Raw genomic sequence first — 23327 nt, 5'->3', positions numbered from 1 at the left:
GAGTGTGTGGGTGGAGAGTGTGTGGGTGTAGAGTGTGTGGGTGTAGAGTGTGTGGGTGGAGAGTGTGTGGGTGTAGAGTGTGTGGGTGTAGAGTGTGTGGGTGTAGAGTGTGTGGGTGTAGAGTGTGTGGGTGTAGAGTGTGTGGGTGTAGTGTGTGTGGGTGTAGTGTGTGTGGGTGTAGTGTGTGTGGGTGGAGAGTGTGTGGGTGGAGAGTGTGTGGGTGGAGAGTGTGTGGGTGGAGAGTGTGTGGGTGGAGAGTGTGTGGGTGTAGTGTGTGTGGGTGTAGTGTGTGTGGGTGTAGTGTGTGTGGGTGTAGTGTGTGTGGGTGTAGTGTGTGTGGGTGTAGAGTGTGTGGGTGTAGAGTGTGTGGGTGTAGAGTGTGTGGGTGTAGAGTGTGTGGGTGTAGAGTGTGTGGGTGTAGAGTGTGTGGGTGTAGAGTGTGTGGGTGTAGAGTGTGTGGGTGTAGAGTGTGTGGGTGTAGAGTGTGTGGGTGTAGAGTGTGTGGGTGTAGAGTGTGTGGGTGTAGAGTGTGTGGGTGTAGAGTGTGTGGGTGGAGAGTGTGTGGGTGGAGAGTGTGTGGGTGGAGAGTGTGTGGGTGGAGAGTGTGTGGGTGTAGAGTGTGTGGGTGTAGAGTGTGTGGGTGTAGAGTGTGTGGGTGTAGAGTGTGTGGGTGTAGAGTGTGTGGGTGTAGAGTGTGTGGGTGTAGAGTGTGTGGGTATAGAGTGTGTGGGTGTAGAGTGTGTGGGTGTAGTGTGTGTGGGTGTAGAGTGTGTGGGTGACGGGCGGGAGACCCAGAGCACCAGCACACACCAGACCACACAGCCCAGGCACCAAGACACCGCCACACACCCACCAAAAATGTCCCCAACATCAAGGTATTCGCAGGATCGAGCGTCAGCTCTCGGGCTACGCCTTAACAGCTGTTGTAGGTCGTAAGACCCGACTCTCCTAGCTGATTCCTGCCATATCCACTTCGGAATTTCAGCTCGTACGCTAAGTACAGCTCTCTGGAACATCTCTAATTCTTATCTTCCCCTCTTGTCTTACTTCCCCTCGTTATCATCGCTATAAGTTCTCTTGAGAAGTTATAAGTTCATGCAGGTCGGCGGTTCAATCCCCGACCGTCCAAGTGGTTGGGCACCATTCCTTCCATCCCCCCGTCCCATCCCAAGTCCCTATTTCTATCCATCGAAACCCTATTCCAAGTGCTATATAGTCGTATTGGCTTGGCGCTTTCCCCTGATAGTTTCCTTCCCTTCCCCAGAGAGTTTGTCTAGGGGAATATAAGCGTAACGAAGAGAATAAAATAATCAAAGAGTTATTTGGCACAGAGAGAGAGAGAGAGAGAGAGAGAGAGAGAGAGAGAGAGAGAGAGAGAGAGAGAGAGAGAGAGAGAGAGAGAGAGAGAGAAAGACAGAGACAGAGACAGAGAGAGAGACAGAGAGAGAGAGAGAGAGAGTGAGGCAGAGAGAGAGAGTGAGGCAGAGAGAGAGAGTGAGGCAGAGAGAGAGAGTGAGGCAGAGAGAGAGAGTGAGGCAGAGAGAGTGAGGCAGAGAGAGAGTGAGGCAGAGAGATGGAGAGAGAGTGAGGCAGAGAGATGGAGAGAGAGAGAGAGAGAGAGAGAGAGAGAGAGAGAGAGAGAGAGAGAGAGAGAGAGAGAGAGAGAGAGAGAGAGAGAGAGAGAGAGAGAGAGAGAGAGAGAGAGAGAGAGAGTGTGTGTGTGTGTGTGTGTGTGTATTTACCAGCAACCTGGGTGCGGCCGGGACGTCAGTAAGGGTGCGCCACTGAATGAAGTGAATGTATAAGGAGATGAGTGAGCGTGAGATGAATGAACGAGAGATAAATGAACGGGAGATGAATGAGCGGGGGTGAATGAGCGTGGGATGAATGAGAGGGGGATGAATGAACGACGGGGCGTGAACAATGGAATCCTGATGCTGGAAGGGTAAGAGGTGGGAGGGGCGGGGAGGGGTAGTTAACAGGGATGGATGGGAAGGAGGTATAAAAGACAAGGGTACGGATGGGGCAACGAGGTAAGGGTGGGGGGGGAAAGAAGGAGGGAAGAGGGAGAGAGAGATAGGGAAAGGTGGGGGTAAGTGAGGGGTGGGGGGGAGTGTTGTTGGATGGGAAGGAAAGGGGTTAGTGGGGGTTTGATTGGGGGGGGGGTAGGGGGATGGGGTGAGGACTACGGAGTGGGTTCTCTCAATTCCGTTTTTCATGCAAATTGCAGCAAAGAAACAAAATTATTCCTTCTAAATATATTAATTTTCATAGCTACATTTATTTAAAGCATATCGCTATATATATTTTATTATATACATAAGCAAACAATTATCTGTTGACGCCAGAAAATTTGTTAGTTACCTTTGATGCCAAACTACGATAATTATATTTCAAAATGCTGCAATATGTTGATTGCAAAATCGTATCCAATTGCAGTAATTGGAAAGTTACAAAAGCAAGCCATTTTCTATAAGAAACCTAACACATATTTATTCAATAATTATCTTGACAAAAATAAATACAAAAAACACACACACACATTTTGTTTTGGTTTTAAGATTTTTTCCTTTCGATTGAATCAATTTGAAAACAATCAAACATTTCTAGAAAATATTCGAGAAATGGGTGAGCGGCAACTTGAGTCACGAATGAGAGTGGAAGCAGTCGTTGAGTCAGGTGTGTGGGTAAGGTGTGTGGAGGCGGTGGGTCAGGGGTGTGGATGTAAACATAAGTGTCCTCGCTCTAACTGCTGCATGGGTCCCAACTTCTGTGATAAATCCAAGACCTAACCCGCCTTTGCGGCAGGCAAAAATGTGACGGAAAAATATACACTATACTCATTAAAGTTGTTGACACGATAAGGTCAGATGATAAACTTGATTGAAACTAAGTGACCCGTAAGAGGTGCTATAAGTATCTTTACACTTGTGCGCGACAGACGTAAGTGGTATATTTACTTGTGGAAGACAAAAAAATAGATATAATAATCTATCTGTAGTGTTGTCATACGCGTGGTATTTGGTCGTGGTGGCTTCATCTACGCAGCGAACAGCGAGGTAAGTGTTGCTCGTCGATAAATCAAGTGTATCGTGGAGTTTGTATTGAGGACAATACCACACTATCATGGTTCATTTTTCCTCTATACATACGCCTTTATGCATGCAACCATTCCCCTATTGACTATGTACTTACGACTATGTTAACAACTTGCACGTTGAAAAGTGCTCGCTGTCAAACAGGGCTGCATAATTAGGCTACCATAGTTACCTTAAGGTGATTCAGGGGTTTAGCGTCCCCGCGGCCCGGTCGTCGACCAGGCCTCCTCGTTGCTGGACTGGTCAACCAGGCTGTTGGACACAGCTGCTCGTAGCCTGACGTATGAGTCACAGCCTGGTTGATCAGGTTTCCTTTGGAGGTGTTTGTCAAGTTCTCTCTTGAACACTGTGGAGGGTCGGCCAGGTATGCCCCTTATGTGAAGTGGAAGCGTGTTGAACAGTCTCGGGCCTCTGATGTTGATAGAGTTTTCTCTCAGAGTTCTCCCACAGAGTACTCCCTTAGAGTAGAGGCTGTGTAACGTCTTGTTTGTACATTAATAATAATGACAAGTTGTATGTATAAAATATAAATGCATATTTAGTTTGGAATCGATGAAATTTGTTAATCAAAAATGTTAATTAATTTGACTAAAGTTGAAAATAAAATTGTAGTTTTAATATTAAAAAAATAACGAAATAACTTTGAGCATCATTTAATGCTTAAAAATTAGCAAAACTTAAATTTTTTGTTTAAATGTGTGAATTTATATAAGCTGTAACAAATAATTCTAAAATTTAAAATCTTAAAGCCCCCCAAAACAAATAATAATAAAAACGTCTGCGGTAAGAAAATTGACAATGCATTTTTTTTTATTTTCCATTTATAACATATTTTATTAAAATTATAATCGCACTTGATGGATTTGAAATATGAATTTACAGCAATTCAAAGGTTCATCGAGGCGCAAAGCAACAGCAATTGTATGATTAAGGCAGCGTCTGGGATGCTCTCGGACGCAGGTTCGAATCCTCGTCACGACCCTTGTAGATTTGTTCAACAGTAATTGTAGCCTACTTGAGAGCGTCCGAGCCCGGCTCCCTTTGGTAGTTTGCGTCGCCGTGAAGTGGTTACCAGTAGTTTGTTTCCGTTCAATTCTGCACGCATTTGGGCAGAAAATGCGTCGTCTTCTGTGAATTTATTATTTTTTTGTATATTTAATGTTGTAGCTAGTTTAAGTGTATATAGAGTGTATATTTTTCTTTAAATTCTTAGTTTGTTTTGAAGTTTAAAAGTCTGAGCTGTACATTTTTGTTTAGACATAATTATTTGTATTCTATTCGTGTTTAGCAACTTTTTGGAATTGTTGGGGACAGTCTATCATGTTCGCCGGACTGTTGCTTGGGCAAGTCGTGAACTTCTTACTTTTTTTTTTTTGCACTGAATACGTAACTGTTTTGAAGTTTGTCTAAAAACTTAAACAAAGACTAGAAAAGAATCTAAAATTAGTGCAAGGTATTCCATTATAGATCTTATTTGCAAGTAGTATGTTCCACACCCCCTATAGCATTCAGGTGATGCATTTCCCGCCTTATACAAGTTAGTTTCCTAGCACATTTGATTAATATTTTTAACAAGTGAGGGGACATGTTATCATCGAGTTTTTCTCCTAAAATTGAAATTTACATCTTGTAAATCGTTATTTTCCTGTCTAGCCTTATAACAGGACGGTAAATTTGTTGCCTCGGCTAGAGTAATCAGTATATATATGTATGTATGTATGTATGTATGTATGTATGTATGTATGTATGTATATATATATATATATATATATATATATATATGTATGTATATAATATAATATAATATAACTTTAGACACTCACACCCACCAGGAGACTCGAACCCTGGCCATCAAGATGGCAAGTACGCACTTACATCCACTACACCATACTCAGAGCCCTAAAAGAGGTGGGAATTCTGGGGTATTTAACTCCCAGACACCCAGATGTCTGGAAGTTAAATAAATATTTTTTTTTTTTGGGGGGGGGGGAGGATGTAATAATGGGGAGCCGGTTGGCCGAGCGGACAGCACACTGGACTTGTGATCCTGTGGTCCCGGGTTCGATCCCGGGCGCCGGCGTGAAACAATAGGCAGAGTTTTTCCACCCTATGCCCCTGTTACCTAGCAGTAAAATAGGTACCTGGGTGTTAGTCAGCTGTAACGGGCTGCTTCCTGGGGGTGGAGGCCTGGTCGAGGACCGGGCTGCGGGGACACATTAAAGCCCCGAAATCATCTCAAGATAGATCGTTTGATCCTTTGCCAACGTCGTATCCAAGATGAAATAGTTTTAAAACTTTACCCCTCCGTGGTGCCTTCCTGCCGTGGTGAGGGGCTCACGTACACCTCCCTGGGACAGGTGTGGGTTGCCTGTGCCCCCTCTCCTGCCCCCTCTTTGGGTGGTGTACGTGCTGAAGGGCACCATGTAGGGGCCTTGTGAGCCATCGGACCACCCACTGGAGGGGTCGCTTGTGAGAGGCTGCCCTGAGTGGATGGTTGGGTGTCCAGGCTAGGGCGATAGGGGGACTGGGGTCTTAGCACCAGTGTGGGAGAATGAACGAAGTAGTGGGACTGCCCTGTTGAAAAGTGGGAGCACCGCTGAGGACGACACACCCTTCCTGCACTGGCCCGCGCTCGGCCTCCCTGGCTGCCCTGGTAGGTGGTATCCCTTGGTTCCGGGTCCCATCCCTTATATATTGGTTTGCTGTATGGATGACGACTTGACTACTCCTAACCAGGCTCATGGGGTGGGCGACCAGGCCCCTGAGTCGGACCGTTCTGGAAGACCAGGATCTGTAGCCTCCGCTACAGGACCCGGTTTAGGCCCAGACCAGACTCTTCCTCCCTGCTCCCCTCCCTCCTCTGTAGTTGGGTTGAGCCCCAAGCCTGCTGTGGTGACCGTCTCGTCCCCTTGCACGGCTCCATTTCTTCTTGCGACTACTGCACTTTTCGACCCGTCTCTATCTACGGGTTCTCATCGCCGTACCCGCCACGGCCGCTCTCGTATGCTCCCTTCCCATCCTACTTCGTTCCATGCTTTGTTTGGCCCTGCTACATGGACTAAGTACTTTGACCTCCAACCTTTGGACTCAACTCCTCCTGACGATTTTTCCCTTCATAGGCATCTTGTCGATTCCGTGGATGCTTCCGTCACCTTCAACCCCACTCGTCATGGTACCCGTGTCGTTGCTGCTCCTTCTCAGGATGCGGCCACTCACTTGGCCGCCTTATCCTGCCTTGGCTAAACCCCTGTTCGGGTCTCAAAGAATGCTCAGTTGAATGCCAGTGTGGGCACTGTTCTCCTCTCGCACCATGTTGCGACCGGTGTTAGGGATCTCAAGGACTGCCACGAGGATATCAAGCATATCTCGAGGCCCAGGGTCATTCTGTCCTCCAGGTGGATACATTTACTCGTCCCCCTCGTGGTCATCGCCGTCTGCCTCTTCGGGTTGTGAAGGTTACCTTTGATGGTAGGACCCTTCCATCCTCTGTCATTCTTGCTGGTGCCAGGTACTCCGTTCAGGAGTATATTTCATCTCCTCGGCTCTGCAGTAAGTGCTGGAAGTTTGGGCATGGTACCCTCAAATTCTCTAGTCCTGTCTCTCTGTCCCCTGTGTGAAAGCGAGGGTCACTCTAAGTTGGAGTGCACTTCTCCCCAAGCCCGCTGCCTCAATTGCGGTGAGGCCCACCCTACCTTCTCCCGTGCGTGTATTCGTTACAAACTTGAGGCGGCTGTCCTCAACTTGAAGCACCGGGACTGTTTGTCTTTTCCTGAGGCTCGGCGCCAAGTTCATCGTCTCCCCTCTTTCGCTGGTGTCTCCTATGCTCGCGTGGTGCGCTCTTCCTCTCCTCGTCCTTCCCGCCTTCCTCAGTCTCACAACCGTTTTCGAGCCTTAGACTCGGACACGCCCACCACCACCTCACCTGTTTCCCTCCGTTCTGTCCCGAAGGGTCCCCCTCCTGGTTCTCTGTCTAGGGCTCTCCTTTCTACCCAGTCTGTCATGTCTCCTGTGTCTTCTATTTCCTCTCTTTCTAGTCCTCCTTCCCGTCCTTCTCCTCCGTCTCTTGGCTCCCCACGCCGCCTGACTGTGCAGGCCGACGTCCATCGCTCTCCTGATGGTTGTGTTGTTCGCTCTCGCTCTTCTCCTATCGAGACACTGGAGTCTGTTGCCCAGTACGTTGCTGCTGGGACGCCTGTATCTTTGAGTCAGAAGCGGAAACCTGGCTCCTCTCCTTCCTCCTCCCCTGTCGGTAAGAAAGCTTCGCTGTCTTCTTCACCCCCTATCTCTGATTCTATTGTTCCTTCCCCTCCTGCTTCGGTGGTGGTGCCCCCTGTTCCTGCTGTGGGGGTTTCTTTAGCCCCTGGTTCCATCTCGGTTACTGCCCTTGCTGAGGTGCGCTCCCCTCTTTCTGCCCCCCTCCTTCCCTTCCTTCTCCTCCAGACCCTGCTCGTCTACCTCTGGTCCATCCTCCCGCTTCTTTCCCTCCTTCTTTACTCAGTTTACCCATGCCCCCTAACCCTGACTTCGCTGACCCTGATCCTGACTCTGTGCTTTTTTAGCGTACACCAATTTTACACCAATTTCCTTGACCTCCAACTTCTCATTTCACAGTTTTCACCCCTTTGTGTCTGTCTCCAGGAGCCGATGCTTGGTTCTCGTCCTGGTCGCTTCCGTGGCTATTCTTTTCTCTCCCCTTCCCCAGCGACGCTGGGGTCCATAATTTTTCTGCTCTCTTGATTCGTTCCGATGTTCCTTTTGTCCTCTTACTTTTTTCCTCGCCTCTCCACTGTTCTGCCGCCCATGTCTTTGTGCGTAGATGGTACACGGTTTGTTCCATTTATCTCCCCCCCTCTGTCCCACTTTCTCTTCCCGATCATAAACACCTCCTAGACTCCTTGCCGGAGCCTGTGCTCCTGCTGGGTGATTTCAATTGTCATGCCCTTTGGGGTGATGTGCTAACAAACACCCGGGGTCGCCTCCTTGAACCTTTCATCCTCTCTTCTTCCCTGTCCCTTCTTAATTCTGGTGAGCCCACTCATTTGGACTCTAGGACTCGCTCCCTTTCTTGTCTCGATCTTTCTCTGTGCTCGTCATCCCTTTCCTTAGATTTCGGGTGGCGAGTCCTTGATGACCTCCATGGCAGTGACCATTTTCCAATCCTTGTCACTTTTTTCTCCTTTCGCCCTCCTCTCTCTCCTTCCCTAGGTGGCGGTTTGCCGAGGCTGACTGGCACCTCTTTACTCTCTGTGCTACTATTTCCAACCTCTCCGTTTTACCTCTCCCTCGCGCCCTCCTTCTTTTTCATGACACTGTCTTTGACGCTGCCCTCCACTCTATTCCTCGCTCTTCCTCTCGGGGAACGCGGAAGTGCGTTCCCTGGTGGAGTTTGGACTGTGCTCGGGCTGTCCGCTGTAAGAGTGCAGCCTGGAAGAGACATCGCCGCCGGCAGACGGTTGAGTCTTTTCTCTTGTTTCGGAAGGCGAGTGCGGTGGCCTGTAGGACCATCCATGCGGCTAAACGTGCTTGCTGGGCGTCTTATGTCTCCACCGTTACGTCCGAAACTCCTCTTCCACTGCTCTGGAAGCATATCCGCAAGATTGTGGGTAAGTTCGTTCCCGATGTCTCACCGGTCCTTCGCCTCCATGGTGCTCTTGTGGCGGACCCGTTGCAGGTTGCGACCGAACTAGGTTCCCATTTCTCCTCTGTTAGTTCTGGTTCTCATCTCCCCCAATCCTTCCTTCCTTCGTAAGCCTCTCCTTGAATCTCGTCCTTTAAATTTCTGTACTTATCTTCACCTTCCCTATAATGATCCCTTTTCTCTCTCTCTCTGAACTTCAATCTGCCCTAGCCCTTTGTGGTTCTACTGCAGCGGGCTCTGATGGCATTCATTATGATATGCTTAACCATCTCCCTCCGTGCACGTCTCGGTATTTACTGAGTCTGTACAATCGGGTCTGGGAGTCGTCGTCAGTCCCTGAAGACTGGCTCGATGCTGTTGTCCTCCCTGTTCGGAAACCAGGGTCTCTCGGGTCATCCCCCAAGGACTTCCGCCCTATTGCCCTCACGAGTTGTGTCTGCAAGCTCTTTGAACGTATGGTTAACATTAGTTTGATCTGGTTCTTAGAACACTATCACCACCTCTCCCCATCTCAATTTGGTTTTCGCAAGTGCCGCAGCACAACAGATGTCCTGGTGAACTTGGAGGTCTATATTCGTACTGCTTTTGCTGCGAAGACCTCCGTTGTTGCCGTCCTTTTTTACCTGGAAAAGGCTTATGACACTACCTGGCGGTATTATATTCTGTCTCAACTTCATTCTTTTGGCCTTCGTGGGAACCTCCCTCTCTTCCTCCAGAGCTTCCTCTCTCGTCGTTCCTTTCGTGTGCAGCTTGGTACTGCTCTCTCTGCCCCTTTTCAGCAGTATGAGGGTGTACCCCAGGGTAGTATTCTGAGCACTACTCTTTTTCTAGTTGCCCTCAACGGTCTTCTTTCCTCTCTTCCTTCTGGCGTCTTCTCTGCTCTCTGTTGATGGGCTTACTCTTTGCTGTCGGGGTGATGATTCACCTCTCCTTCAACGGCGGCCTCAACTTGCGATTGATGCCGTGTCGTCTTGGGCCACCGATCATGGCTTCAAGTTCTCTGCGTCTAAGACTTGTGCTATGACTTTTACTCGGAAGCATGTCGTTCTTCGCCCCTCTTTGTCGCTTTATGGTCATCCCATTGTGTACAGAGATTCCGCGAAGCTTTTGGGGTTAGTCTTTGACACTCGTTTGTCTTGGTCAGCCCATATCTCTTACCTCCGAGTTGAATGCTCTAAGGCCCTTAACCTCCTTAAGGTTTTGTCCCATACTTCTTGGGGAGCGGATAGGCGCACGCTCCTCTATCTGCACTCCTCTCTTGTCCTGTCTAAACTCGATTATGGTTGCCCTGCATACTCTTCTGCTTATCCTCCTACTCTTCGCCGTCTTGATGCTTTGCACCATACTGGGTTGCGTCTCAGCTCTGGTGCCTTTCGTTCGACTCCCGCCCTCTGTATATTGACACTGGCTTTCTCTCTTTTGAGGACCGCCATGATCGCTACTGTCTTCGCTATCTTGCGCGGTCCTTCCAACAGCCTTCCTTTCGCCTCTGTCGTGCATTGTCTTTTCCTCCTGTGGTTCCTCCTGACTTTCCTCCTCCTGTGGTTCCTGTTCCTCTTCATCGTCTCCCACTTTCTGTCCGGTTATCTCGCTTACAGGATTCTCTTTCTGTTCATATTTCTAATGTTTCTCCTCATGTTGTTCCTTCCTTACCTCCGTGGAGAGTCCCCCTTCCCAAGTTTTGTACGTCCTTGACTAAATTCCTAAAGCCTTTACCCCTCCTACAATTCTGAAATGCCTCTTCCTTGAGCACTTTTCTTCGCACACTCACTCTATTTCCATCTTCACCGATGGGTCTAAGTCTGCGGACGGTGTGGGCTATTCTGTTGTTTTTCCTGACCGTACTTATATGTGTCGCCTCCCTTCGGAGGCTAGCGTCTTTACGGCGGAACTTTATGCTATTCTCTATGCTCTTCGTCTCTTGCTTTCTCATTCCTCCTTTGTGGTTGTAGTTGACTCTCGTAGTGCCCTCATGGCTCTAAGAGTCCTTTAATCTGTCCATCCGGTGGTCATCGAGATTCAACATTGGCTGTTTCTTATTTCTAGTAAATTTAAATCAGTAGTTTTGCTGGGTTCCCAGCCATATTGGTGTTTCTTTCAATGAGCGTGCGGATGCTGGCGCTAAGGAAGCTATCCGTTCTTGTCCCATCTCCCGTAAAGGTATTCCTTATTCCGACATTTATCCTATTATTCATTCCTCCATCCTTGCCCATTGGCAGGGTTGTTGCTCCTCTGTGGTTGGTAACAAGCTGCGTACTCTCAAACGTAGTGTGTCCCCGTGGCCTTCCTCCTACCAATGTAACCGACGGTGGGAAACTGCTTTGGCACGGCTGCGGGTTGGCCATACTCGCTTAACCCTCGGTCACTTAATGGAGCGCCGCCCTGCTCCTTATTGTCCGAATTGCGTTGTCCCTCTTACAGTTGTGCATATCCTTGTTGAATGTCCTGACTTCCAGGACGAACGTGTCTTGCTTTCCGACCGTCCCTCGCGGTCACTCGTCCCTCGATAAAATTCTAGGTGAATCGGATACTTCTGATATAGTTTGCCTTATGCATTTTTGTTCTCGTATTGGCATTCTTGGTGATATTTAGTGCCCTCTGATTATTTCTCACTTTGATGGTGCTACATAGCCTTCCCGGTTTGGTGCCTTCTTTTGATAATTACCTTACCTTTTAAAGCTTTATTTGGTATGATTTACGTCCTATTATTTCCTTAAGTTCGTGTGAAATCATGTGTTGGCGTCAGCGGCTGGTATTAACTTGATTTCATCGGAGTAGAAATTTAATTTAAATTTAAATGCTTATGTAGGTATAAATGCACTCAAAGGAATGAAGTAGCTCAAGCTATTCTCACCCTGTTCAGTTCAACGTGTTCCTCCACAGGGAAGCTCGTTCACACGCCTCTGCTAACGCAGGAGGACGGTTTGATCACGTTAACGAAGACGTTTCAGTTCTTAAGTAGTTGCATTGAGGTGCAGACGATTCCCATCAAATTCATCAGCTTAGTCGCTTAATTCCTTTATGCCAGATCCTTTCAAATGCACTTACAGTATCCAGTCCACAGTCGAGATTCTTGGACCATCATGAGGCTGTGGCAGGAGATCTGAGGTGCTGCTTTACCTATTTAGTCAAACTGCGTATTTCTAGTTAGTTATATTAAGGTGCCTTTCCAATAGTTTTCTACTGACGTCTTGTTTTTCTTATTGTGAGCAGCTGCAACTCGTATAGGCTGAGAGTTTTACAATATCCCTATATGGGCTGATAGGATTTAGAGAGTGGGGTAACGGACTAGTGAGGCTTCTGATGGAGTGTGTTTGTCTGCCCTCGTTTTATATTTTTTTTTTTATTTAAGTTGATCTTGGTTGTCACGATAACCAGTGCTCGCCAGGCTGTTTCTGGGACCTGTTAGTCTACCTATTATTTTTTGTTTTTTATCTCTGATATTTTGCTGTTTGTTACCTGTTGCTTGGATATTATTATTAGTATAGTAGTACTTTAGGCTGCAACACGTGCAACCTAAAGTAGCTGGAAGCTGTATACAGTGGATGGAAACACAGAGAGCGGCCACACATGGAGATTGGAAGTTCGGATGAGCAATCGCCAACAGAACCTAAACCAATCTACGCCTAACAATGCACCGAACTTTATTATATGATTTTAACTTATTTACGAGAACAAACATATTTTTAATGCGCAATATGTAAAAATGAATGCGACATGGGGGACGAAACGCTGCTTTAACGAGCCTGGCCTGAGGACAGGTTGCAAATACACCTATCCTCAGGCCAGGCGTCCTCGAGCACCTGTCCGTATATAACTATGTACAATTACACACACACACACACACACACACACACACACACACACACACACACACACACACACACACACACACGGACAGGGACAGTACACAATGAAGGGGAACAGCCTACCTGTGACGACGCGAGAAAGAGACCTGGGCGTGGACGTAACACCTAATCTATCTCCTGAAGCACATATAAATAGGATAACGATAGCAGCGTACCCTACCACACCCAGGGACCCTACCACACCCAGGGACCCTACCACACCCAGGGACCCTACCACACCCAGGGACCCTACCACACCCATGAATGCCAGTGGTCCCCTGGCACTGGCAAAAGTTAGAACATCATTCAGAAACCTAAGTAAGGAGGCATTTAGGGCGCTTTACACTGCCTACGTGAGCCCAGTCTTAGAGTATGCCGCCTCATCATGGAGTCCCCATCTGAAGAAGCTATAAGGAAACTGGAAAAGGTTCAGAGGTTTGCAACGAGACTCGTCCCAGAGCTACGAGGGATGGGGTATGAGGAGCAACTGAAGGAGCTGTGCCTTACGACACTAGAAAGAAGGGAAAGAGGGGGACATGATAGGAACGTATAAAATACTCAGGGTGATTGACAGAGTGGACATATACGAAATGTTCACACGGAATAATAACAGAACGAGGGGACATGAGTGGAAGCTGGAAACTCAGATGAGTCACAGGGATGTTAGGAAGTTTTCTTGTAGCGTGAGAGTAGTGGGAAAATAGCATGCATTTAAGGAACAGGTTGTGGAAGCAAATACTATTCATAATTTTAAAACCAGGTATGATAGGGAAATAGGACCATAGTCATTGCTGTAAACAACCGATACTCGAAAGGCGGAATCCAAGAGTCAATGCTCGATCCTGCAGACACAAATAGGTGAGTACACACACACACACACACACACACACACGTACACAGTTTTAAATGTAGATATGATAGAGCCCAGTAGGCTCAGGAATCTGTACACCAGTTGTTGACAGTTGAGAGGCGGGACCAAAGAGCCAAAGCTCAACCCCCGCAAGCACAAATAGGTGAGTACAAATAGGCGAGTACACACACACACACACACACACACACACACACACACACACACACACACACACACACACACACACACACACACACACACACACACACCGGGTAAACAAGGATGAACTATTCAACACTGGTGGGACGCGAACAAGGGGACACAGGTGGAAGCTGAGTACCCAAATGAGCCACAGAGACGTTAGAAAGAACTTTTTCAGTGTCAGAGTAGTTAGTAAATGGAATGCATTAGGAAGTGATGTGGTGGAGGCTGACTCCATACACAGTTTCAAATGTAGATATGATAGAGCCCAATAGGCTCAGGAATCTGTACACCAGTTGATTGACGGTTGAGAGGCGGGACCAAAGAGCCAGAGCTCAACCCCCGCAAGCACAATTAGGTGAGTACAATTAGGTGAGTACACACACACACACACACACACACGTAGTAGCCAGGGGCCTCGTAGCCTGGTGGATAGCGCGCAGGACTCGTAATTCTGTGGCGCGGGTTCGATTCCCGCACGAGGCAGAAACAAATGGGCAAAGTTTCTTTCACCCTAAGTGCCCCTGTTACCTAGCAGTAAATAGGTACCTGGGAGTTAGTCAGCTGTCACGGGCTGCTTCCTGGGGTGTGTGTGTGTGTGGTGTGTAAAAAAAAAAAAAAAAAAAAAAAAAAAAAAAAAAAAAAAATAGTAGTTAGTAAACAGTTGATTGACAGTTGAGAGGCGGGCCGAAAGAGCAAAGCTCAACCCCCGCAAAAACACAACTAGTAAACACACACACACACACACACACACCTGAGCAATACTTACGGCCTTGTTTTCGACTTTCAGTGATATTATACAACATTGCATAATTTATCCTCCCCCCTGCATTCCCCCCTCCCCCGCACTACCTCTCCTCACCTCCAACCCAAGATTGTTTTTCCTCTATTTCTAGAAACAAACTTATAATAAAAAGTAAACAATTTATGAACTTTGTTCAGTGTCCTCACTCGCTATATTTGCTGTAAGTTACATGAAGTTAAACGGGTGAGTTTTGGGATTTAGCCTGAAGGTTACACGGGAATGCATCCTACAGGTCCAACCTGACAGCATTAGCAAAAAGGAGAGAAGAGGCTAGATCCAAGGTTGAATCTAAAGTCAAAGATGCATCTCAATCAAACGCGCGCTTTCTCTCTCTCTCTCTCTCTCTCTCTCTCTCCCTCTCTCCCTCCCCCATACAATAGAAACAAATGGACAAAACAGTTCTGTGCATTCTATAAATGTTAAAGATTACTCTCAAGGTATTGTACACCAATGCTGATGGATTAACAAGCAAATTAATTACAATAAAAGGTTAGTGAAATCCTTAAATAATTGCCATAATGGAAACTACAATGAGAGATGATATCGATTCAAGGTTTCCAAGGGGGGATAACAAGTAATAAGGAATGACAGGAAGCAACAACATGGAAGGGGAGTGGCACTCCTAGTAAAGTGATTGTGGAAGTTTGAGGAACTGGAATATCGAAATAAAAAAAAAAACAAATTCCACAGGATCCATCAGTGTAACTCTGACATCAGATGAGAGAACATACTGGTCCTGGGCATTAACAATCCCCCCAGCAACAGAAGTCACTAATAGGTATATGATGACAACAACAAGGCACGAACAGATGAACTGCAGAGAGCAGCAAAATCATCAAAGATAATGAGAGCTAAACTATTTGTCTTGGGAACCTAGATCACGGAAAGATATAATGGGAACTGTGAAAGCCCTCCATGGTGGCGATAGAATGTGGGGAGCAAAATTGGTGGTAGGGACACACATTAGTAGGGTGCCAGGGTGTGTCCCCTGGGTGTGGTAGGGTGCCAGGGTGTGTCCCCTGGGTGTGGAAGGGTGCCAGGGTGTGTCCCCTGGGTGTGGAAGGGTGCCAGGGTGTGTCCCTGGGTGTGGTAGGGTGCCAGGGTGTGTCCCTGGGTGTGGTAGGGTCCCTGGGTGTGGTAGGGTGCCAGGGTGTGTCCCCTGGGTGTGGTAGGGTGCCAAGTAAATTGAATGCAAATATACTCGACGACACACGCAGCCTTGAGAGAGGAAACTAAATCTCATTATGTTTGGCACCGGGACCTTGGGACCTGCCTTGTGGTGCTCAGGCGGACCCGTGGCACTCAGTAGGTACGTGGCATCCAGTGAGTCCGTGGCACTCGGCAGGCACGTGGCATCCAGTGGTCTCGTGGCACTCAGCAGGTACGTAGCATCCAGTGGTCCCGTGGCACTCAGCAGGTACGTGACATCCAGTGGTCCCGTGGCACTCGGCAGGCACGTGGCATCCAGTGGGTCCGTGGCATTCGGCAGGTACGTGGCATCCAGTGGTCCCGTGGCACTCAGCAGGTACGTAGCATCCAGTGGTCCCGTGGCACTCAGCAGGTACGTGACATCCAGTGGTCCCGTGGCACTCGGCAGGCACGTGGCATCCAGTGGGTCCGTGGCATTCGGCAGGTACGTGGCATCCAGTGGTCCCGTGGCACTCAGCAGGTACGTAGCATCCAGTGGTCCCGTGGCACTCAGCAGGTACGTGACATCCAGTGGTCCCGTGGCACTCGGCAGGCACGTGGCATCCAGTGGGTCCGTGGCATTCGGCAGGTACGTGGCATCCAGTGGGCCTGTTGCACTCAGGCACGTGGCACTCAGTAGGTACGTAGTACAAATCCACAAGGGCCGTTACGAGGAATCGAACCTGCGTCCGAGAGCATCCCAGACGCTGCCTTTATCGACTGAGCTACGACATAGTCGAATCCTCGTCACGGCCCTTGTGGATTTGTTCATTTGATGCATCACGCAATTGTGATTTCTGTGTGTAAGGTACGTAGTAATCTATGTAGTATAACATTGTGTGATATGGATCCTATGACACAGTGGTATGCGTCTTCGACTCGCACTCGAGTTACCGGGATGAATCCCCAGACAGGACACCAAATCTTGGACACGTTTTCTTTCACCTGATGCCTTTGTTTATCTAGTAGTTGAATTTCACCCGGGAGTTAGTGGGTGATTATGTGGAATTGAGGTCTAGCTGTTTAGTATGATTTAACTTCTAAAGCTCGAATTGTTTGTCGAGTCTGGCTTTAAAAGGTGTGGATGGAGGTGGCTTCTACAACTTCTTTCAATGGGTTCCATGTGTGGACCCCCCCCCCTCCCTGTGGTACGAGAACTTCCTTGTATTTCTTAAGACTCATTTTCGTTTCCAGCTTCTATTTACGTAATCTCGTCGCAATTTCTCTTAAAATAAGAGGCCGCCCTTTTCCATCTTGTCAATTCACCTCAGTATCCTGGTAGGTCTTTCCTTCAGGGTTGTGAGACCTTGTTCCCTTAACCCGTCCTCATAGTTCAGCCCTCTTTACTCCGACACTACTCTTGTTGGAAATCTTTGTATTTATTAAATTTTGGTTTTATTCCGCACGAGATAAACATTTCAGGCCGGTGCTGGATATTACAATAGTCTTCTAATGATGGTTGTGTATATTACATTGAAAGAGCCCTGATTTTAAGTTCCTAAATTACGTTCAAATGTTTGCGAACGTCCAAAATTCTGAAAGGTTCGGCAGCCTGTTCCCTGACAGAAAGTTTCTCCAAGAGGGGGTCGACTGCTAGCAGCCGTGGAGTGAGGACGTTTACCGACCCTCCGTGGCTGTTGGAGTTGTTTGCTGTTTTGGTCGCCAGGTGGTGTGGGCGTCTCTGCCCTACCAGTTTTGTTGCCTGCCTGGCTGCGTTGACGTGGCGGTTCTGCCATGGGGGGCCATCTTCCTCCTGTTCAGCGTGTGAACTCCGTGGGCCTGGAGTTCACTTGTAAGGCTGGTTATACGACCATCGAGATGGTGATGTGTGACATGCTTCGTATTCCGGTGGAAGCTATCTACGGTGTGGAGCTAGTTACGGCCCATCGGGTTGTTATTAAGTTCGTGGGGGAGGAGGAGTACCGGGACTTCCTCCGTTGGTACGGGGGGCGTACGTTGCCGTTGCCAGACGATGCCGGCTCTGTGGCGATTTCGGACCGCAGTGGTGCCATGACTTATGTCAGTATCCATGGTGCGCCCCTGGAATTCCCTGATGACCTCCTCCGATGTTACTTCGGGGGGTTTGGTACTGTTGTCAGCGTACGGGTGAACACGCTCTCCTCGGGGCGCTATGCTGGGAGGCGAACGAACATTCACACGTTGGGGATGCGCCTGCGGTCGGATATACCTTCTTCTGTCCGGCTTATGGGATACTACATCCGGGTGTATTATGCCCGGCAGCCTCGTACCTGTTTCCGGTGTGGCCTGTTGGGGCATCAGGCTGCCGGGTGCTCTGCGGCCCCAGCTGCTCCTGTCAACTTGTTCAGAGACGAGGATTTCCCGCCGCTCCCACTGGAGGCGGTCTCCGGTGATGATGCGCGTCCCGTTTGCTGTTGCAGCTTCCCCGGCGGCGCCTGACGTTCCTCCGGTTGTTGCCGTCCCTCCTCCGGGTATTGCGGTACCGTCGGTTGGTCTGCCTGATCCTGTCGCTGTTCCAGCTGCTCCCATGGGCCTTCCTGGAGCTCCCTGTGTGACGCCGCTGTCTTCTCCCTCGTCTTCTGATGCTGCGCCTGGCCCTGTGTCCGTGACTCGGGTCCCGGATGTGTTGGGTGCTGGGGTGGCTGCGGAGCCTCCTGCTGTGTGTGGCCCGGTTCCCCCTGTGGTAGAGGCTGCTGCCGTTCTGGCGTCGGTTCATCCGACTCGTGGTACCCGTGTTTCTGGATCACTTACCGGCTCGGACGATATCCGGCCGGTGCCCAAACGTTCCCGGCGTTCGTCTTCTGCCTGGGCCGACGTTGGTGACTTCAGTGACTGCGGGGCTTCGGATGTTGACAGTGTGGATACGGATGCGTCGATGTCTCCGCGGTTCGTGGTGGCAGAGGTCCATGTGCCTGCTGGTGCTGGTGCCTGTGTCTCGGACGTGCCTTCGATTGTTTCTCCGCCGGGGGACTCTCCACAGTGGGGGGTGGTGGCTTCCGCTGCCAGGGATGGTGTGGACTCTGGTGCTGGGCGTGGCCTGGTGGTGACGTTACGGAAGGATGCGCGCCGTCCGGGTTCCCTGCTGTCGTCTGGTGGTGTGCCCGGGGCCGCGGGTACCCCTGTGGTGTGGGTGCGCGTTGGGGCCCTGGGGGACGTGTTGCCGGCGTCTGTGATGCCACCGGGTCACTGGTCGAAGATGGCCGAGTTACTGCTGTCTGACGGACCGGAGTGCTTTCGTGGGGGGCAAGTTCCCTCCTGTGGGGGCGAGTAGCGACTTCTCGCCTCACGAGTACTACCATCTGGGTCCCCAGTTTGCAGGTGTTTGTTGCCCCAGTTCCGTATGTTATGGCGTCCCCGGTGGGTGGACGGGACCCTTTGCAATGGGTGTTCTGGGAGGCGTTCAATGTACGGTTCCCGCGGGCCAGGTTCCCGGGCAAGTATGTGCTCTGATTTCCTGTGTATTTGCTCTATGACATGCTGTGTGCCCCTCTGGCTGTTTGTTTGCCCTGTTATGTTATGTGCTTCTGCCCCTCCCTTTGTGCGTTGCTTTGCCATGTGGCATATTAGTTTCTAGTCCTTGGCGTCACTCGTTTCGCGTTTTGGCTTGGCATTTCGCCTTTCCTGGCTTTGCGATTCACCCTTCACGGGTACGCCGGGGCGCATCCGATCCCACGATCGTCGTCGCCCCTAACTCAACAACAACAACAACAACAACAACCTGTTGCCAGCATTCGACTTTATTACTTTGTCTTTGCTAGAGTTCAACTCTTGTAGCAACGTGTTGGCCCATTCTTTGAATGTGTCCAAATATTCTATTGCCTAGATATTCATTTATGTAACACAAACAAGGAGGAATGATTTAAAGCTCAACAAATCACAATGTATGACAGAAATCAGGAGATGCCTTTTCACCCATAGGGTTGTAAACCATTGGAATAAACTCATCACATTAATTCCATCCTCTATATAATAGTCCTTAACTGTAGCCTCTGTTTAACTCACCAGTAAAATGGGTACCTGGTAGTAAAAAAGATTCTTCACGGCAGGGGATCGTATTCCAGGGACCCACCCGATACGCTACGCGTACTAGTGGCTGTACAAGAATGTAACAACTCTTGTATATATCTCGAAGTCAAGAAATATTCTGGTGTAAGCATATATTTCTTTATAACTAAAGTGTAATTATCACCAGTCTTAAAACATCAACAATGCTTGAGAAATGTCAAATTACCAGTATCGTTTCCCCTTTTTAATAAATTCTGTCAGTGGTCTGTAACTTTTATTTATACATCACTTCTCTAATAAAGGGAGGCCGTAAAATTTACAATTGTTGTGGGAGACGTGAAAATTGTTGGGTTTATCCAATTCACCAGCCAACGGCCAGTAAATGGGTCGGTGATCATATGGACAGCTTTGTTCTTGCCGGTGGAGCAATCCTGTCTTATAATTGTCAGTATTTTATTGCATAAAGTTTATTTTTAAATAGTCTAAGACTAAACCAAAATGTTGAAAATGCAAGAGACAATAGTTACCCATTCATATAATATTTTCTTTTACTTCTGATTATAGAAAACGAATTTATTATAACACTAACTAATATAAAGTTTAGTTTTCTAGTAATGGTTTTTTAAACTCGAGTATAGACAGCTTGTCGAGATCCCCCCCCCCCACCCCTGATCAATAACTGACCTTGACCCTTAGATACAACCCCTAACAGTTGCGTGACTCCGGGTACCTACTTTCCACCAGATGAAAGGATACATCAGGTGCAGGAAAACATGCCCAAACGTCTACGTCCTGCACGGGAATCGAACTTGGGAACCTTCTTTAACATATATATTGTATGCAGGTGCATTCAATGAGAATTTCTTTGCCAGTTAAAAACTTATAGCGATATTAACAAGTAAACATCCGTTTACCTTTTAATTTCGCTGTTTTTTGTATTTATTTTTATATTAAATATTAAATACACTGTCCTCGTTCATTATTGCTGAGGTTCTAAATCTTCAGTAAATCGCAGTAAGATGACTGTGAGATGCCCTCAGCCGTGGAAAGGATTTATTATTATTATTATTATTATTATTATTATTATTATTATTATTATTATTATTATTAATATTAAGCTCAGGTGTATATATCATTATTTTTTTTTTATCTATTTTTTTAATCTAATTTATTTATATATAATCAAGAAGATACATTGGGTTTGTGAGGATACATAGCATTGTGTTTACAATCTTGTAAAGCCACTAGTACCCGCAGCGTTTCGGGCAGGTCCTTAATCTATGAGATAATATTAAGTAGGTAAATTCTAGCAAAATTTATCAAATGTTAGCAGGTACATTGTAAGAAAAAATTGTGAGAGATTATTAGGTATATTAAAGCACATTGACAGCTTTGATTGATAGCATTGACAGCTTGATTGATAATTTGACAAAGATTAATAGGCACAATAAAGCATATTGATAGCACATATAAGATGACAGCAATGATCACACTGATAAAGGTGTATGGCTTAGGTACATAAATATTGAGGATTGGGTAGCAGTAGATACAGTGAAAGTTTCAAGCACAGAGTAGGAAACTATGAAGATGAAATTAGGTACTTTGTTTTTGTTTTTGAATAAGGCAAAAGTTGGACAGCTTTTCAATTCATTAGAGAGTGAGTTCCATAGACTAGGTCCCATTATTTGCATAGAGTGTTTACACAGATTAAGTTTGACTCTGGGATATCAAAGATATATTTATTTCTGGTGTGGTGATTATGGGTCCTATTACATCTGTCCAGGGAGAGTTTCAGAACATGGTTGGCATTTAAGAACAGGGTTTTGTAAATGTAGATGGCACAAGCTAATGTGTGGAGTGAGGTTATGTTTAGCATGTTTAGGGATTTACACAAAGGGGCTGAGTGTTGTCTGAAAGCAGAGTTTGTTATTGTTCTGATAGCAGAATTGTGAAAGCAGATTGTGTTGCGTTATAAAATAAACCTTATTCTATATGAAGGTTTACAGAGTACAGATCAAGAGTTATGAATTCGTCTAATTTTTGTATTTTTGTATTAACAAGCTTAGGTATACACAGCAATGTGATGCTGTCCTATTCTGTATGAAAGATTATACACAGTTACCTCCATCTCACAGTATGATCAAACATGTAATCAGAAATCATGAGATGCAAGTCCTTGGTCTACTAGCCTGTACTATCAGACTCTGGATAAATCACAAGGATACCTTCCAATATTCGTGAGTGCTTCAAGTAGTTACAGAGCTCAAAGCAGCTCGTACCATTTGGTCTGAAGTCGTTAATAACGGGGCGATCAGATATATAGTGATGGAGTGTGTGTCCCAGCTCACATAGTTCACACCGATTCCTCGGGAATCTGTTCACCAGTTGATTAACAGTTGGGAGGCGGGACCAAAGAGTCAAAGGTCAAATCCCCTCAAGCACAACTAGGTGAGTACAGTTGGAATGATCACCATTGGGGGAATTCATTATCTACCGCCACCTGCCCTGGATACGAGGGTCCCGGTAGTACAGTCGGGTTCGTTCTCGCATCACAATCGAGAATTCCGGGTTTGAATCTCGGGCGGAACGGAAGTAGTTGGGCGCGTTTCCCCTCACCTAATGCCCCTGTCCACCTAATAGTAAATAGGTACCCAGGAGTTAGATTGTTGTGGAGGCTGCATCCTGGAGAAGTTTAATAGTTCGACCTTAAGAGAACATCGATATAACCCTAACGTTCATATATACACAGGCTGCCTGTCCCCCGAGAAAATTTATTCTTATTGAATGAAATTTGGAAACTTTTGGTCTGTGGATTAATTATGCTGTTTATAATGGATGATGCAACATTCCCACTATATATTTTGCACGTTGGGCTCTCAAGTGTATGAAGATCTGACTGAATCACTGAATATAATTCCTCCAGTATCTTTCAGTGTATTAGTAAAATGTGGTAGTGCTGCTAATTCTGTATATCTGGAGCTAAGCCAGTTAAGCAACAGAACAAATAATAATCCAGTTGTGTACTAAGTGTACTAAGCCAGTTGTTGAGTCTCTCATTAGATGTCTGTGTACATCTGTTTTCGTGTATTGTACAGGCTGCTGCAGTGCGGCCTGTTGACACTTGGACAGAGCCACCAGTGTAAGTGCAAGGAAGCAGCAGCCGGGCAGCTCCGTCAAAGCTTTCTTAACAGGCATCTGCTCGGCAAGGTGTTACACTCCAGCCGCTTCTCTAGATTTGCCACTCCGTAAAAAAAAAATGCAAATGTTGTCTCCTAACCAGAAACACATTATTCTAAACAACATGGCTATCACATATCATATTAACATATCATATTTTGCCCGAAACGCTATGCGTACTAGTGGCTATAGGTATTGTATGTACTAGCTCTATCTATAAATCCAACATTATTTTTGTAAATCAACTATAAATGTACTTTCCCGAATAAAATTTACTTTACTATATCGGGGCCGATGCATAGAAAAACGTTTATATTACGTCGTTATTATTTTTAGAAATGCGTCGCATTTTTAACGAATTGGTCGATTCCGCGAATTCTCCCTCGTGCAAGGGAGGGTTTTGGCGGGGGGGGCATTGTGTCCTCCCCTTATCCTTAACGTTTAAGTAGTTCAGAAAATGTATTATAACTCGACAAGTTAGGCATAAAGCGAAAACTAATCCACCTCAATTTTAAAATATAAAAATTTAAGGTTACGT

At 47.2% G+C, this 23327-nt stretch overlaps 1 protein-coding gene across 1 annotated transcript in view; it reads left to right on the top strand.

Annotated features, from left to right (window-relative positions):
* The window catches only part of LOC138369159 (uncharacterized), a 74359-nt gene that overhangs the window by 10849 nt on the left and 40183 nt on the right, over positions 1–23327 (top strand). Inside the window, exon 2 of the mRNA XM_069332096.1 lies at positions 15786–16217. Coding sequence (XP_069188197.1) covers positions 15786–16217 — 432 coding nt within the window. The remainder of the gene's footprint in view (positions 1–15785; positions 16218–23327) is intronic.

Source organism: Procambarus clarkii, chromosome 27, assembly GCF_040958095.1.
Source record: "Procambarus clarkii isolate CNS0578487 chromosome 27, FALCON_Pclarkii_2.0, whole genome shotgun sequence".
NCBI classification, from domain to species: Eukaryota; Metazoa; Arthropoda; class Malacostraca; order Decapoda; family Cambaridae; genus Procambarus; species Procambarus clarkii.
This window is presented reverse-complemented; position numbering and strand designations above follow the sequence as displayed.